We start from the raw sequence: 18,636 nt of genomic DNA on the forward strand, positions 1-18,636 counted from the left end.
TTATTATATAATTTCCTTAATTCCACTGTTAAGAATAGACATAATTTAAGGGGCTGTATATGGTGTTTTAGTGGAAGTGATCAGTATTAGATTAATGCTCACTTAATCAAATCCTTTGCTAACGTGGGTAATATGTAGTGATGTGCAAGCAATAGTGATTCATGTTGAATCTTGACAGTGGAACTATGTATGTTAAAGTACTCCAGTTTAGGTTAACCTTACCGCTAATTCATACATTTTGTTAGATGTATAATCCCTATATGAACACACGGAATTCTTGGGCTTGGACAAATGCACAGAAGCATTACATTTCCTTCTAAATTTCGTTCCGATCTCTTCTTAGCTGTGAAACCAATACAAAGGTTTTTACAAGAGCGAGAACATTTCTAGTGGAGCAAAATGTGCGTAGCATGGTGCTACAATCTAGTTATTTGTATGAAGAGGCAAGTAATATGTTTTTAAATGTTCTACCCTTTCCTCTTAATTGTGTTTTGAAACTTATTCCACAGTTGCAGTACATAGAATCCATCTTAAAGCAAAAAATGGCAGATCAGGAAACAATGATTAAACAGCCAAGAAGAATGTGCACCCTTGGCAATTACCCTAAAAGGAATAAAGATATTTTGGGCAAGGTATGTGTTTTCAACATGACAGCAGTATGTTTTAGGTTAACTTTCTTTAAGTTTCCCCAAAGTTTCATCGTTTATAAGATGTAGACCTAGTATGTTTTGCTACTAATCATTATAAATGGAGGGCCAGACTAACCAAGTATGAGGATGCTGGTTCCTATACTTTGTTTGTTGTATAACCCCAAATAAGCAGTGTTCCAAGTGGCTGCCGAAATGGTAGCATTATAAGGCTTATACCTGTGTTCTGAGAGTAGATGATATATTGTCCCCTAGTAACTAACACACCCACCCTTGGGCCTCTATCCCAGGCATCCTTCAGGCATTGAGCATATGGAGCCAATGGTAGCAATCTCATGATCTGCCTGTTGTCCCTAAGGAAGCCTCTTTTCACATATGGAAATGAGACTCTTTCTGAAAGTGAGAAACAGAATAAAATACAGCACAGGTCAGTTCACAGATCTCTTGACAAATTGGTTTTATCGCTGTACTATGCGATTGTGATGATGGATATTACTAAACGGCACGTTCCTCCCCTCTAGTGATAGGGCCTAGGCACAGACTGAATCCATAAGACTTTGCTCAGCTTTCAGGGACCATCACCACTTGGTTTCTGGTTAACACTATTTCTGTGGAAGGTCCTACTGACACCTGAAGCCAGGCCCTTATATCCCACATCCCTAAATCGGTATTCTTTTTGTCCATTCTACCACAACTTTTCTGGAAGCCTTTAACTCTCAAACGTATTCTATGTTTTTGTTTTTTTAGCTCTCTTAAATTATTCTATAGAGGTTGCATGTGGTACTTGAGGCTCAGTCACAACACCTGTGTCTGTGCTTCATGCAGAGCATTTTGGGAGCAACTGATCAGGTTTTTGACTCCTGGCCAATAGCAGGTCAAGGGGAGCCATTCTCATTCTCTTGACCTAGGTTTCACACTGACGTCCCTGCAAACAAAATAAAAAAACTTTTTTCAAGTCAGTTTTCTTCATTAAAGCTTTGGAAGAAGCACTGTCAGTCTCCACCAAAAAGTAATGCAGAGTGTCGGCATTAGATTTATTAAAGGTGTTGCCAATCTCAGGAAAGCTCAGCATTTCATTTAAACCCCCTTCATTATGCATACCCAGATGAAAGACCGCTGGCCTAGCTGTAATGTACATTGCTATAGGCTTGGGCCAAACTAGTCCCGTAAACCCTCTCTGTGATTCATCAGACCATGTCCTTGAGCCTCCATTTCTTTTGGGACCAGAGTGGTCACTGCTACTCTTTGATGCTGGTTCATTCTTCTACATGTCCAATTTTTTCTTCAGCCAGCTCTGGGTGTGCCTGGGCTATGAGGACTGTATAGGACACAGGACATGTTTTTTGTGGTACTGGGTCCTGTTTCATCTCTTCATCTCCATGGCCCCCCAATATAACCCTTAATTTGATAAAGAAATGAGCAGAGGATTTCTATTATGATGAGGAGTCCAGGGCCATGACTGCTCCTAGATCAGTAATTGCAAGAAAGGAGCTCTAAGACACTGCAGTTCCCTAAGCCTTACCATGTCCAGTGAGGAAGGTGATGACTCAGGAGCACACAACTTACTTCTGCCCTTCGGAATGTGACAGTGGATTGTTGATTTCTCCTCAACATACCATCTGGATGGTTACTTTCCCAAAATGTGATCTTAAGGGCTACTTGCCTACTTCAATGGAATAACATTCTCCAGTGAGTGTGAAAAGACTAGCTTTTTAATTGTAATTTTGGCTCAGTCTGAATAGTCACTGGAAATAGTTACATTTTTACAGGGCCCAACTAAACACGTTATCTGATAGGGACTTCTATCTGCCGAGTTTCCTTACCTTGGAATTATCCCCATGCATCAGACTGAATCCGGAAGGTTTTTGTGAGCAGTACTACTGTGCTCCGGTAGGTGACATAATTTGGCTCCGTATGGCGCATGGCGCCATCTGCGCCGGAAGGCATGTTCATGGTGCCTAACAATAAGAAGTCAAAAAGGTGTTCAACTTCGCCTCATCTGTCGAAGCCATCCAACGAGATGAGGGAGCGTCGCCATTCAAGGTCTGGCTCTACTAACGAGCCTGCACTTGAGCCAGCTCCATGCCTCCTCGAGTTCCTGGGGGCAATCCCCACCCAGCTTTGCGAGTTCTATGAGGCCAGCTCCTCCAATTTAGGTAAAAAGAACAATTGATCGACAGAATGCAGAACAGTGTCATACATTAACCCCAGTACAGAGATCTAGGGCCTAAATCCATCGTTTTTGTGCTCCCCATGCCATTCCTGTTTGCACCCATCCTTATACAAATCAGTCTTAACCCTGCACCCAATGGGAACAGTCCAGCCTGAACTGCCAGGCCAGGTCCTCCCTGGACTGGAAACAAGCATCCTAGGACCAGTTTTGGGCTTTCAGCTTATCAGCCATGATAGCTTGACTTCAGTGGCATGGAGAGCACGGGACCCACGTCTGGGCATACCCGTCCCACTCGGGGTGACAAATGCAAAAAGAAGAATTGATAGACAGAATGGAGAACAATGTCATACATTCACCCGAGTACAGAGATCTGAGCCTAAACCCATCATTTTTTTGCTCACCATGTTATTCCAATTTGGACCCAGCCATATGCAAATCAGTCTTGACCCTGCGCCCAATGGGAACAGTCCAGCCCGAACTGCAAGGCCCGGTCCTCCCTGGACTGGAAACCAGCATCCTAGGACCGGTTTCGGGCTTTCAGCCCTCATCAGCCAGGATAGCTTGACTCCAGTGGCATGGAGAGCACGGAACCCACCTCTGGGCATACCCGTCCCACTCGAGGTGACAAATGCAAAGAGAACAATTGATGGACAGAATGCAGAACAATGTCATACATTCACCCCAGTACAGAGCTCTGGGCCTAAATCCATTGTTTTTTTGCTCACCATGCCATTCCAGTTTGGACCCAGCCATATGCAAATCAGTCTTGACCCTGCGCCCAATGGGAACAGTCCAGCCTGGACTGGAATCAAGCATCCTAGAACCGGTTTCAGGCTTTCAGCCCTCATCAGCCAGGATAGCTTGACTCCAGTGGCATGGAGAGCCATCATTCGTTCGCGTAGCACCCTCCAATTTAGGCAACCCGTTTCTGTTGGCGCACCTTCAGGCCCTGCAGGTTGGGGAGGGGCCACCACTGGTTCTCTGCCGGTGGTTCTGCTCATAGCAGCTCCAGTCGGGCCCCCTGAATCTACAGATGGATCTGTACTAGCACCGGTGATACCACCTCAACTTTTCCCAGCGTCGGTCCCAATGTCAATGCTCCAGGCACGGTCTCCATTATCATCCATGACTCCAACACGGAACTGGAGGGGTGTCGTCCGTCATCGACTAGAGCCATGCCTTCCAGGCCGGAACCCGAGCCCTATTCTAATGGGCTGTGACTCGGAGAGGATCGGGAATGGTCTCTGGACGCTGAAGAATACCAGCCCCTAGACCCCAACATGAACTAGTTTGAGGAATTGGCGGACGCCAGCAGACTGGTCACCTCTCCAGATGCTGGCATGCTCTCCTCCTCCAAATGTCGCTACGGGGAGGGGCGTCTTACTATGGTGCTGAGAAGGCTATCAAGATCCTGTATCTTAGCCCACCCTCTGTGATAGTTAAGACTAATGTCTTGACAAAGGTGCTTCAGCCGGGAGTGACTTCCTCAGAACCACACCTTCTATTTAATATATCCCTCCCAGATATCCTGCTGGGGACTTGGTCCGAACCCTGCACAGGGACTCCTGTAAACAGGAAGATTGCCCGCCACCACCACTCTGCCCATGGGACCCCAACTTCCTTACTCAACCCCCTACCCCAGAAAGCTTGGTGATCCAAGACTCCACCTCCCATGTAAATCCTGGGCGCTTTCCCTAACACTCTACAGAATACGGAATTCAAGAGGCTGCACACCTTAGGAAAGAAAATGTTTTCTTCCACCAGACTGGCACCAAGGTCTGCTCTCTCTCTTTTGGGCCGTTACTCTCATGCCCTCTGGGATTCGGTTGCACTGGTGCTGCCAATGGACCTTGAGGAGGTCCGGGCCATACTCCCCCAAGCTATGTCTGATCATAGAGATGCAGCAAAGTTCATGATTCAATGTGGGCTTGATACAACCAACTTGCTTGGCAGAGTGGTTTCTTCGTCGGTGGCCTTATGGCACCATGCATGGCTGAGAAAAACTGGCTTTTCCGGGGATATCCAAGTGTTGCTTACAGACATGCCCTTTGATTGTTCCTGTCTCTTTGGAGACAAGGCGGACTCCGTTCTGGAGCACTTCGAGAATAGCAGATCTACAGCCAGGTTATTGGGCCTTTTATGCCTCTCACCAACGCCAGTCTGCTTTTGCTTCTTTCTTGGCACCTGAAGGGGATCCCAGTTGCGTCTTTAATTCCCCCCCCCACCCGCCCCCCCCCCCCCACACCACCTCCACCCACCACAGCTTGCAAACCTCCCAGCCTCTGTTTGGCAGAGGACGCCGTACCCACAGATCCCTTGGGTCGGGCAGCCAGAGGTCAGATCTGTCCACCATTCCCCCAGCAGCTGCAGCCTCCAAAACCCCTTAGCTTGCCCTCTTACCATCTTGGGTACCTAGGAGGCAGGACACCATCACCTACCCCAATGGAGGTCTATAGAACAGGTGGGTTCTTCAGATTTTCCGATGGGGCTACTCAGTCCCCTCCATGACTGCCCCTCCACCAATGCCATCGGCATGCCACAGGCTGACGTACAACCATCAATCTGCCAGTGTGTGGCCGCTCTCTTGGCCAAGGAGGCCATAGAGAGGATGCCGATGCCAAATGTAGATCGTGATCGTTATTACTGCTACTTTCTAGTGCCCAAAAAGGACTGGGCGTTCGTCCTATCCTAGACCTGCGCCTTCTCGATTTCTACCTCAAGAAAGAGAAATTTAAAATGCTCTTGCTTGCTCAATTCCTGCCTGCCCTCGATCCAGAAGACTGGATGGTAGTGTTGGGACTTGAACGCATATTTTCACATCCCTGTCCACAGATATTACCTGCAGTTCACAGTAGGCCACAGGCACTTTGTTTGCTGTGCCCACTTTTGGCCTTACCAGCACCGCTCTGGTGTTCACCAAGGTGATGGCAGTGGTTGCAGCTCATCTGTGACGATCAGGGGTATCACCCTTCCCCTATCTCGATGACAGCCTGATGAAGGTGGACTGGTCTCCTACCTCCGGACTACGGCGGACCTCCTGCACTTGCTGAGGTTCACTATCAACGTGCCGAAGTCACACCTGACTCTCTGACACTCCCTTTCATCGGAGCCGGGCTGGGCTTATCCTCCTGAATGGTGAGTCCAGGATATTCAGGCTATGATACCAATGTTTTAGCCTCTGTCCTGGTTTCCGGTGAGACTGACCTGCGGCTGCTGCGTCATATGGCCTTCTGCATCCAGCTTGTAACACATGCCCGCTGGCACATGTGGGCTCTGCAGTGGGACCTGAAGTTCCAGTGGGTGCAGCATCAGGGGAATCTCTCCGACACGGTCCAGATCTCGGAGGGAATTGCAAAAGATCTGCAGTAGTGGTTAACAGACCACGATTGGGTCAGCAACTGACCCCTCTCCCTTCCCCAACCAGATCTACGGTAGTGACATATGCGTGACTCCTTGGATGGGGTGGCAATCTGGAAGTGGTAGAGATCAGAGGCCTCTGATCTCCAGTGGAATCTGGACTTCACATCAACCTACTGAAGCTCCATGTGATCTGGCTGGCATTGAAAGCCTTTCTACCCTCCATGAAAGGAAGGCTAGTGCAGTTGTTCACTGATTAACCAACCGCCATGTGGTACTGCAACAAACAGGGCAGGGTGGGTTGTATACCCTTGGTCAAGAGGCCCTGCGTCTCTGGACATGGCTGGAACATCAGGTCATATCCCTGCTGGTTCCAAACCTGGTGGGCTCTCTAAACGCCGGGGCTGATGAACTCAGCAGAAGATGCTTAGCGGTTCACAAATGGTATCTACCTCCGGGGGTAGTGCAAGGTTTCTTTCAGCAGTTGGGAGAGCTTTGGTTAGATTTGTTCACCAACGCCGACAACGCACAGTGTCAGCACTTCTGCGCACTATAGTTTACAAGGCAGCGCTTACTCACAGTCGCTTTTCATCTCAAGTGGATCTCAGGCCCTCTATACGCCTTTCCGCCCATACCACTCCTGCTCAAAGTTCTCAGGAAGATCAATAACAACATCCTTGTGGCTTCTGACTGGGCTTGGAGAGTTTGGTATCCAGAGCTGCTGAGCATGGCTCCATCCTCCCATCAGGATGACTCTTCTGGAGGCTATCCTGTTGCAGCAGCAGGGGAGGGTTCTCTGTAGGAGCTGGCTCAGTATATAGTGTACACCTATGACGCACTGTGCACTGAATCCAGGCAACCCTTAGTGTAGGGAAAGTAGGATCTGCTTTCATGGTCGCCTCCACTTTTTACTTGGTGTCAGTATGTTTTTGACCTAGTCTGACTAGGAACCTACTAACCAGGACCCCAGTCACTGTGCGTTCTCCCTAAATTGACCATGGTAAGTACTTTGTACATCCACAATTGGCTACTGGTGTACCCTTGTAAGTCTCTAGTACATTGTACTAAGGAACCCAGAGCATATGTACACCAGGGCTCTCTAATGGGATGCAGCATGTATTGTGCCACCCATGGGAGTCCACTTAAACTGTGCCTACAGGCATGCCAACGCACCCTGTGTGAGTTGGTGCTTGCACCTCTCATAACAGATATGTTTCCTTATATCTGAGGTCACTACTCTTTAAACCTATAAGTCACCACTATGGCAGGCTCTCCAGATCTGAGGGCAGGGTGCTTGGTTATAAGTGTGAGGGTGCCCGTGCATGAGCAGAACACCCCTACAAACCCTGGAGTCGACTCTCCAGGCTTTGTAAGTGCAGTCAGCCATTCTGATATATATAGTGGACATCAGTCATTATGAGATGTCTAACTATATAGTGACTGCACCGAACCTAGTCATGTTTTGTATCAAGCATGTTGAAATCATACCCCAACACAGATTGCAGTGTTAGAGGTATAATCCCATGCACTGGTGGCTCCCTTGGGGTACCCCCCTGTACTCCAGCTTGTAACAGCCTTTCAGGGTCTGACGGCAAGCTGGTGCTGCTGCTGACTACAGACATGATTCTGCCCTCCTGCTGCTGAGCCAAGCTCGAGTAGGCGAAGGTAGAAAAATAAGTTTCATGTCACAGGAAGGTGTGACCACCTCCCAGACTGGGCTTAGCCATCCTCATCATCATCATCATCTGAGCTTAGTGTATTGGGCTGTGGGAGCTTGCCAGCGCCACCAGATTGCTTTGAAGGGCACATTTGGTGCCCTCCTTGCATACTCCAGTTTGAGCCAGTTCAGGGAGCCCTTGGCTCCCGCAATGGCGTGAAACTTGACAAAGGACATGGGAGTATCCTCTCCTCTGTCCAGCTCCTCCTCTGGGAGGGACCCCTGAGTTGTTCCAACACTTTCCCTAGGGTACTTAAGGGCTTACCTGTGGGTGGTTCCTTAGATTCGTCTTGGGGAAAGACTCATGACTGAAACTACGTTACTCTTCAGCCGTCTGGTCTCTTGGACTTTGTTGGGCTTCGCCTGGAACTGAGACTGCACCAAGGAAGACTCCTGCTGCTCCTGATCTCACTGTTCTGCAACTCCTCATAGTCGTCTGTATCTGTGCTCCTTCCCGGTTCTTCAACAGACCTGTGGGGATCAAGGACACCCAAAGTAATCTCCCTTGGAGTGCAGGAGTCACTCCCCTATATCTGCAGGCACCGTACCAAAGCTGACGGGTCTGCTGCTCCTGTTGTCCTATGGACGTCCTGAGGCTCAGCAACACAGGTGGTGGTTCTGCAATTTCCCCGAGGCCTGACCTGTCCTCTACAATTTTGAGGCCACTATTTCTCATCGGAACCCCTGTGACCGAACCCCTGTGCACTGCGTTTACATGCCATTGCCAAGGCTTGTTGCCTCTGCTCTCCAGAGATCTTCGGGCTACAAGAAGCTCCATCCTCCAGCATCTCTTCCCCCCAACCTCAGCATCCTCACCGCATCCTCTGCACTGTGGGCCTTCGCTCTTGATGAGCTGCTCGAGGTCCTCTTTCGACTCTTGTGCTTTTGGCCTGTGGGTCCTCCTGAGGGTCTTCTACTATTTCAGTAGGCTCCCCACCTTGTTCAGGGCTTGCTCTGACTCTGTAGGGGAGTCCCTTGGATTTTGCTGGTCCCAACGTTGTACCTTCTTCGTTCTCCATGCCAGTTATGGCTACCAAGGCTTGTTTGTGCTCCCGCTGGGCACAAACCACCTAGTCACCAGCATCAGACGTGGGACAGCTCTTGCACGGCTCCTAGTCTTTCCCAGCGTTACCTGGTCCTCACAGCTGCAGCAACAATGTCACCGTTGAGTCTTCTGAACCTCCTGACATAGGTGGGCATTGTGTCTTTGTGCCTCCTGGTCACTCCATAGTGGCATAGACTCTGTCCCCTGTGCTTGCAGGTTCTTCACTTCCAGAATCCACCCTTGGATTCCACTTCTTCACTACTTCTCCAGAGGCATTTTATTCCAAGTCTTCCATTGTCGTCTACTGATGTTTCCAACGTCTTTCCACAACTATGCACCTGGCTTACCTGGTGTAGGTAACCTCATTCCTGGGACATCCACGCTAGGGGTGGCTCTCCTACCTTCCATCCTCCAAGGAATTTCTTCGGGATCCTCTGGGAAGGTCCTTCTTCTGCAAAACTGCAAACAAGACTTTTCCTTTAATTGGTCACACAGCTGTGTTTCCGCTCTACGCACAGCCTCTGTTGGGTTCCTGGGTACTTACCTTGGGTGGTTCCATGTGTCCCCTTCTCCTCTGGTCCAAGACCCATCCTCCTTTGCAGTTCGCATTCCAATTTCTTAGTATATGGTGTGGTCTCCCTTTAGAGACCACAATATTTTGTACTACTTACCGTATTGCATTTGAAGTGTTTTGGTGTATTATGTTGATATCTCCAGGTAAAAGATATAATAATGTATTAATGAGTGTTGTGTAATAAATAGAATTATTTTTATATCAACACTGTATTGTTCTTTTTCATTTAACTTACACTATATGATTAAACTGGTAAAACAAGCTGCTTCACACTCCTTCAAAATAAGGCTACAGGTTGCTCACCAGAGCTACCACTTTGAGAGCTTTCTGTGGTTATCAAAGACCACTAAAATCACCATAAGTGTTGCCTGGATTAGTGCAAGATGCATCTCTTAAATAAGTGTGCACATATACTAATCCAGCCTCCTACATTGGTGAGCAGCTGTTGGGATTTATGCCTGCACTGTTTTACCATTTGATCTATGTGCTGGTTACATGTAAAACCATCACTAGCCTAACCACATATACTACCTTTGTGATTTAGTAAGTTCTACTGAAATGTTTGGATGGGTAGTTAAGGGTCTAGTACAACCCTTTCCTATCTTTGGAAGTTTAGTTTCACTAGGTTAGGCAGGTGCAACACCACCCTACACCTAGTCACTGTCTTTAGTTGGGGAGCCCAGTGGATCTCAACACTCTAGGTACAGTGGTCTCAAGTTCCAGTAACTCAGGAACCTATTGCTGAATTTAGAAAACTCAAGACTGGTAGCAAACCTAACAAAGAGCAGCTCTTAGAGATGTTCCTACATTATGAACTCCAGAATCCTGATAGGCCAGAAGAACAGGTTAACTCACCCCAATGACCCCAGTTCTGAGCGTGACCAGGAGGAGTATGAAGACCCCTCATTCATGAACTCTGATCCCCTAGGAAATAGTACCGAAGATAACAGAGAAATGCCCTAGAGGTAGGCCCACCTTAATTTCTCCACGGAGTGTGCAAAAAGTCCAGGGGAGATCTAGGGCCTCCTCCGTCAATTCAACCTCCACTAACCACTCCAAAGGGACCTCTATCTCTAGTCAGAGGGGGGACGCCTTTGAAAGGGAATACCACTTGCTCAACCTAAAGAGAGCCAGAATCAAGGAGCAGCAGTTGGCACTTGATAAGGATACCCTGGATGTTTAGAGGGCTAGAAGGAATTTGGGACTAGGGTCCCGTGGTGGCAGCACTAGCGAGCCTAGGGTCATGGAACACTCCTTCGATGCTCAGAACTTGAGCAGGATAGCCCCTCCTTACGAGGAGGGGGATGACATCCATAAATGGATAATTGCTTTAGATGGGGCCTGTAAAGGTTAGAAAGTCCCTCAAGGGCAGTGGGCAGCTATCGTTTGACTCAAATTTGCTAGCAGAGGTAGAGACAAACTTCTAACTGTTAGGTAAAACGATGCAGGCAATTACTCAGTCTTGAAGAGTGCCCTCATAGGTGGGTTTGGTTTAACCACTGAACCCTACAGGGTTAAGTTTAGGGACACACAGAAGGCACACACCCAAGAATGGATAGATTTTGTAGACCGTGCTATTAATGCTCTGAAAGGCTGGCTTCATGGAAGTAATGTGCATGGTTATGAGGAACTGTAAAGTTTATTGATGAGGGAGCACATTCTTAATAACTGTCAGAATCAACAACTGCACCAGTGCTTGGTGGACTCCGATCTGACCTCTCCCCAAGAATTGGGAAAGAAGGCAGACAAATGGGTCCAGACCAGGGTGAAGCAAAAATCTTGTGGTGGTGACCAGAAGAAGCCAGATTCTTCTAAAGCACAAGAGAAAGGTGGGAGAAAGGTAAAGATAAGAAAAGGTTCCCAAAATTCTTCCCCTGGGGGGTGGGTCTCAAATCTTTTCCTCCTACAACAAGAAACCTTGGTGTTACCTGTGTACGGAAAAGGCCATAGAGCAAGAGAATTCAATTCCTCTAAAACTTTCACCAAGGAGACTACTACTACTGCTCCTAAAGCAACTAGTGCCCCTAGCACCAGAACAAGTAGTTGTAGTGCCCCCAGGGGCGCTCTATAAAACACAAAATAAAATATATAAACCTTGGATTCTGAAGTGGGTTCTGGCTTATTCAGAACATCCACTCAGGCTGTTGCATGCAGCTACACAGGGGCCACAGTCACTATGGTGACAGATAATGCTTTTTCAGCTTTACTAAGTGACCAATGCAAGCAATGTCGGACTGATCATTCCTTGGCAGTGGTAAATCTCATCTGGGGAGGGGTAACTGGCCATAAAGAGTTGTGGTTTGCCCAGACCTACCTGTGGCCTGTCTTTTGGGCAATGATTTAGAAATTTTAGCCTGGTCTGAAGTGGAGATCAGGACACATGCAGAGGTGATGGGAATCTCTTCCAGTGCATTTGCTGTTACTAGGTCTCAGGCCAAACAGTTAGGCCCTGAGGGAGCTCTGGATCCTGGGCTTGTGAGGATCAGTCTCCTGAAAGAGATGACATCAGCCACTATGAAGGAACTGTCCCAGAGGAGCTTGGGCCTGACTCGTAAGAGTTCTTGGTGGCAAGGTGCCCTTCCAGGGCAAACTTGAGTCTGGAGCAGAAATCCTTTCCGTCTCTTGAACAGCTCAGACAGCATGCTTCTGCTGAGAACGCAGGGAGTGTCAGTGGATTCCTTCGGATCTATTGAGAAGATGGGTTTCTGAGTGTATAGACGCCAAGACTGGTGCCTCCAGGAGGTTGGTTATACCTCGGAAATTCAGGGGTTTTCTTCTATCCCTAGACCATGACATTCCCCTTGCCTGACATCCTGGGTAAAGCAAGATTTAGTACAGATTTGTCCCTCACTTTCACTGACCCCACATGTCTGAGGATACCAATGAGTTTTGTCACTCCTGTATCTCTTGCAAAGCCAGTGGTAAGTCAGGTTGCACTAAAAAGGCCCCCTTAATTCCTCTTTCAGTGGTTGGGGATTTCCTTTGAGAGGGTAGGGATAGACATTGATGGTCCCTTAAACCCACCAACAGCCTCTGGACACAGTTGCATCCTAGTGGTGGTGGACCATGCCTATAGGTATCTAGAAGCGAATCCACTTAGGACCACTACACCTCCTGTGGTGGCTAGGGCCCATCTAGGAGTCTTTTCCAGAGTGGGGTTTCTTAAGGAGATCTTGTCAGACAGAGGTATAAACTTCATGTCTCGTTACATAACTGCAATGTGGAAAGAGTGTGGTGTAAACTACAAGTTTGCCACACGCTGCCATCCGCAGTGCAATGGGCTTGTTGAAAGGTTCAACAAGAACCTAAAATATATGATCATGGGACTCCCAGAAAAGCTCAGGCGAAAATGGGATGTCTTACTACCCTTCCTTCTCTTTGCCTACAGCGAGGTTCCTCAGAAAGGGGTGGGCTGCAGCCCATTTGAACTTCGATGTGGACATCCAGTTAGGGGTCAAGTGTGTCTGGTTAATGGGGGATCGGAGCAGTGTCTCAAACCTCTTAAACTAGTCATTGTGGACAATGTCCTTGGCCTGCGTTTACTTATGGCTGACTACAAGAAGAATGCCAGCAAAAGCTTTGAGGCCAGAAAGCTTGGCATGACCAAAAGGCTGTACTGACTGTTTACTAGCCAGGACAGAAAGTGTGGGGGCTGGTGCCTATGGCCCCAGCAGCCCTCCAAAACAAGTGGAGTGCCCCCCACACCATTCTTGAGGAAAAAAAGGTGTGGTCACCTACTTGGTTGACCTAGCACTCCAAGAAGTCCTCACAGAGTTCTTCATGTGAACCGCCTAAAGCCTTTTATTGACTGAGTTGACATGAGCTTGCTCATGGCAACTAATGAGGAACAGGAGGAAGAAAATGACCCTCTCCATGATCTCCTCTTTCAGGACCCTGTTGATGTTTTAGTTATTGGAGCAGCCTTGGCAGGCAGTCCTCAATCATTTTCCAAACTTGTTTTCTCGGACTCCCAGTCAAACCACCTGGTGTACCATGAAGTGGACACAGGTGACAGTCTGCCTGTCAAAAGTAAGGTCTACAGACAGCCTGACCATATCAGAGACTGCATCAGGACTGATGTCCAAAAGATGCTGGAGTCGGGAGTCATTGAACCTTCGGATAGCCCTTGGCCTAGTCCTGTAGTCCTTGTGCCAAAACCTCACACCCAAGATGGTAAGGGAGAGATGAGGTTTTGTGTAGACTATAGAGGTCTCAATGCAGTCAATAGGATTGATTTCCATCCAGATTGTTTTTTTCCGCTGATTAGTGTCTCGCGCTCCAGTTCAAGTCTCCTTCCGTCCATTATATTTCTCAACTGTATTGTCTCGATCGGTATCATATACATCTCCGACTTAGACTTTTGTGGCAGGTTTTTTGACTTGTTCCCTTGGCCTATAGACCCCGCCTGGCCGGGCAGCATTTCTCCATTTCCAACGAGATCAAGAATGACCTGCTAATGGAACCTACTATGTTCCGTTTCTTTCGAAGTGCCACTCCAAATACCCTTACACGGGTCAATATCCCGCTTGCAATGTATGTTTCTCACCTGAACATCGAGAAGATACCTGTGAGGGCTGTAAGTCTTTCTGATCTAAAAAGAATCTGTGAGATCGAAGGGCTAGAGGCTAGCTCACAATAAATGCAGCACAAGCAAATGGATGGTGTCCCCGACATCTTCGGTCGATAAGATAGGAAGAAGAGCCTTCAGCGGCATAAGAGGAATCACTTTCCATACATGACTACGAGTCTCAGTCAGAAGAAGACTCTTGCTACTCTTCAGCCAGTACAGAAACATACAGTGAGCACTTCTACCCCTGCTCCGAAAACCAAATCCTCAACTTCCACTGATAAAACTGCTCACAGGCCGCCACTGCACTTAAGCCATGTTGTGCACCAAAAACATGACTTGGAACCCTTACCCTCCGGCTCGGCTCTGAAAGTTCAGCCTGCAGCAGGGGCCTCTATATCTTTTCCATTCGAGACCAAAACACCTCACTCTTTGCTCTCTGCTTCAAGAAAAAAAAAGACTTAATTATTTCAGAATCGAATCTTCCTCCATCAAAGACAAAGCTTCCAACGCCGAAATGCTTTGTTTTTGGTCCAAAATCTCCTCCAGAACCAATCTTTGAGCAATTTCATCAAAAGCTCTATCCGAAACAGAATACACTCCAAATCCAGCCTGGAACAAAGAAAACTATGTTACGGCCACCAAAGCAACATACTCCTAAGAAGCAGTGGAGTTTTGAAGAGGCATTGAACATTCCTGTTCAACCCCTAAAGAAGAAAAGAAAAGATGTTGCAACTATTCCATTGCACATTCCTATTCCTACTTCACCTGTACCACAATCAACACCTCCACCACCCACTCCGCCACCTCACTCACCACACTTATCTGAGTTTGGTAACATGTCTCCTCAGTCAACAATAGAGGATGATCAGGACATCCCAGATGACACAAAACCAAGGGATTCTTGGGAGGATGATAATATTGACCCTCATGTTGACATTGATCCTGATTTATATCCTAGCCGTCGCTCACCACCTGAAAGTGCATCAGCTTATCAGGATCTTATTACTAGAGCAGTCACTTTTCATCAGGTGCCTTTTTAGGACTCAATAGAGGAGGAGTTCCTCTTTGAGACTTTGTCTACTACACACTGAGGTGCACAATATTTACTGTAGGAAGGTGGATACCTGACTATGGTTACCCCAGATTTTTTGCCTTGTGTTTAGCTGGTTTTTGACTTAGTTGGCCTGGGATCCTGCTAATCAGGGCCCCAGGCAATCTTCTCTCTCTATAAAATGGACTCCATGTACCTTAGGTACATACCTAATTGGATATTGGGCCACTCTTATGAGTCCCTGTACAGTGTACTATAGGTACCCACATAGGTGCACCCAAGGCCTACCAGGGGCTGCAGCATATCTTTTGCCACCCCTGGCTGGCCATCCAAACTGACATAACTGGCTGATCACTCAGCTGGGGCAAGGTTGTGTAATCACCCCTTGCTTAGATATAGTATTTCTATGTCTAACCTTATATCTAGACACATATACACCTATAAGTCACTCCTATGGCAGGCCTTAACAATCCTGAAGGCAGAGTGCTTGGTTTTATGTGAGATGGTGCTTTAGCATGAGCTGAGCCTGTCTGCAGCTTTCGGAACCATGTCCTTATAGCTGTTCTAGGATAATGCCATATCATATACTCTTAAGTGCATTATGAACCTCGCGGTTAAATGCTATCTTTGGTTTGGCTTTATCAAAACATGTCGTGTAAGGTGTCATACGCTTTGGAATACTGCCCCCTCGCCAGTTCTGGCGACGGGGGTAGCATTCCACCCTTCTAGAGGGAGAAGACATGTTACTTCCATTAACCCCGGTTAAAGTTAACCAGAGGCTCAGCATCACAAAATGGATGCTGCTGCCACCGACACAAGTCTGACCTCCTCCTCCAGTCCTTCCAGCCAGGGAGGCTTGGACAATAGGTTTCCTGTCACAGGGAGGTGCTAGCACCACCCCAGACAGGCTATATTGTATTGGGGCAGGGAGGGCTGAATGAAAGGAGACACTGCCTGGGGCACACAAGGTGTCCCATGCATAGTCCAGTTCAAACCGGTGCTGGGGAACTCCAGCCCCAGCTCTGGCGCGAAACTGGACAAATGGAAAGGGGTGTAACCACCCCCTTCCTGGGTCCCACCCATAGGAGGGACCTAGCAGGTAATCCAGCCCCTAGATTTGGTATATAGGTAGGAGCTGTGTCCTTAGACTTTGGATATATCTTGACTGAAACTCTGATACGAAACTCTGGACCTTCGACATCCTACTCGACGTAGAAGACTGAAGAATCTCCCTTGTGGTCAAGGAGTGACCACCCTGTGCAAGCAGGCACCATCAAGCGCTCAACGGTTTGCTTTGTCGTTGCTCCCGCCGGAGCTCGAACACAGAGCCTGACAAGACCCGGACTTCCAGACATCCAACAGCCCGATCCACAGCCACAGCAAAGCTGAGACCCGTGGAGGCGACGAGAGACGTGGGACCGGCCATCTTGGAAAGCCAGCGAATTGCTTTCCGTGCAACTTCTGAGGCACCCTCGAAATTGTGCATTGGGGATTGAGAAGCCCCAGCCCCAAGCACCAACTGCACCGAAGATCACCTCTCCACACTCACCGAGTGCTGCGTGGGGCCCTTTTGCATTTTCCTGCTCGATGCGTCTGTCCGGTCACTTGCCCGTTGGCTAGTGGCCTCTGTGACGAAACCCGAAATCTACACCGCTGGTCTGGTGTCTCCAGACTGGCTTGCTTCCCTGCGTAGGAGAAGCCCCTCATTCCTTGCTGGCCTGAGTAAGAAGCCATCTTCAATTCCTGCGTGGGTTGCATTTGCCAAGGCCTGTTGACTCCGAATCGAGAACCGACACCGCCGACAGCGAGAGCCTTCGTGGGACAATCCGTATCCAGCTCCTGGTCGTCGTCGACACCTCCTGGTCCACGTGGCTGCAGAGACAAGCTTCACGACATCACCTGATTGCTTCCCGACATTGCCTGGTTCCTTCCTGGTCACTGGCTAGTGACCTAAACTCTGTCCCCTCTGCTTTCAGGTACTCTTCATCCTCGATCCGCCCTTGGATCCACCCGGACACTTCTCTCCTGCAGCATCTTTCTCCAAGGCTCCATAGGAATTAGCGACAAAACCCAACACACTTTGACACCTATGCAGCCGCTTCCTGTGGGTGAGGTAACGCGAGTATTTCGGTACTCCTGTAGGTATTGACTATCCTAGTGTTCTAGTTTCAAGTAGCTTTTCCCTAGTCCATCCGGAAGTGTCCTAAAAGAACTAGTTTCCAATTCTTTCGTTCCCATTCTAACTCTATGGTAACTTGTGTGCGTGTAAAGACACTGCACGCGTATCCCGTGGGCCTCCTGCTCCCTATCCTTTGGTAGTACAGCGTAGCCCCAGCGATTCTCCAGGCCCTAGGCCTTTCCTTTGTTCGTGACGTGGTTCTTATACCACTATTTTAGTATGTGGTTCGAAGTGCCCCTAGGGCATTACTGTATTTTGTGTAACTTATTGTATTTTAATTAAGTATCTTGTTATGTGCTGGTGCCTCTGACCTCATAAAGAGTTCAGAGGATTGTGTTAGAAATAAATACATATATATTTTGATATACAACCTGTGTGGTGTCCTTTCACTTGGTATTAAACGGGTTACATATGGTAAAACAGCTGGCTTCACATGCCTTCTTGAGTTTAGCCTAAGACTGCTTTGTCCATGCTACCACTAGGATAGCTGGTCTATAAGGTTGACTTTACAACCATCACCATAAGGGTTGTTTGGACTGATACAAGGTGCCCACTAGAATAGTGGACATCACATATCAGGCCCACCGAGAACTGGTCCGCTTGTGCACCGCCCGTCCCTTCTTAGCGCCCATGTAACCAACAAAGAGCTGGTTGTCCACTCGGAACTGGCGTGTGCGGTCTAGATAAAAGGAGAGCGCGCGTTTTGGGTCCAGACGGTGGAGCCTCTCTTCCTCTTTCGAGGGATGCGGAGGCGGAAAGAAGGTGGGCAAGGTGATGGACTGCCCGATATGAAAGGCTGTAACCACGTTCGGCAGGAAAGAAGGATGAGTCCTCAAGACAACTTTATCCGGATGGACAGAGAGGAAAGGAGGTTTAGAAGACAGAGCCTGGAGCTCACTCACTCTCCTGGCAGAGGTGATGGCTACCAGAGTCAGAAGACGAAGATGACAGTTGTGCAGTGGCTCGAAGGGAACGCACATCAGATAAGTTAGCACTAGCTCCAAGTCCCACTGAGGCATCACGAAGGGAACAGGAGGGAACATGTGTGTGATGCCTTTCAAGAATCTATTAACCACAGTGGACTTGAAAAGAGAAGGCTGATCAGGAAGCCTTAAGAATGCTGAAATGGCCGAGAGATAGCCCTTGATAGTGCCCAGCTCAGAGCCCTGCTGGGCAAGAGAAAGAAGAAAGAGGAGAACCTCCGAAAGAGGGGCAGAAAGGGGATCCACATCTTTTGCTGTGCACCATACCACAAATGTGTTCCACCTGCAGGCGTATAACGATTTTGTGGACGGACGCCTGGCTGCCAGAATCACATCAGAG

At 48.3% G+C, this 18,636-nt stretch overlaps 1 protein-coding gene across 1 annotated transcript in view; it reads left to right on the forward strand.

Annotated features, from left to right (window-relative positions):
• The window catches only part of SMCHD1 (structural maintenance of chromosomes flexible hinge domain containing 1), a 2,317,253-nt gene that overhangs the window by 1,783,180 nt on the left and 515,437 nt on the right, over positions 1-18,636 (forward strand). Inside the window, exon 41 of the mRNA XM_078687460.1 lies at positions 510-632. Coding sequence (XP_078543586.1) covers positions 510-632 — 123 coding nt within the window. The remainder of the gene's footprint in view (positions 1-509; positions 633-18,636) is intronic.

This window comes from Lissotriton helveticus, chromosome 4_1 (genome assembly GCF_964261635.1).
Source record: "Lissotriton helveticus chromosome 4_1, aLisHel1.1, whole genome shotgun sequence".
Lineage (NCBI taxonomy): Eukaryota > Metazoa > Chordata > Amphibia > Caudata > Salamandridae > Lissotriton > Lissotriton helveticus.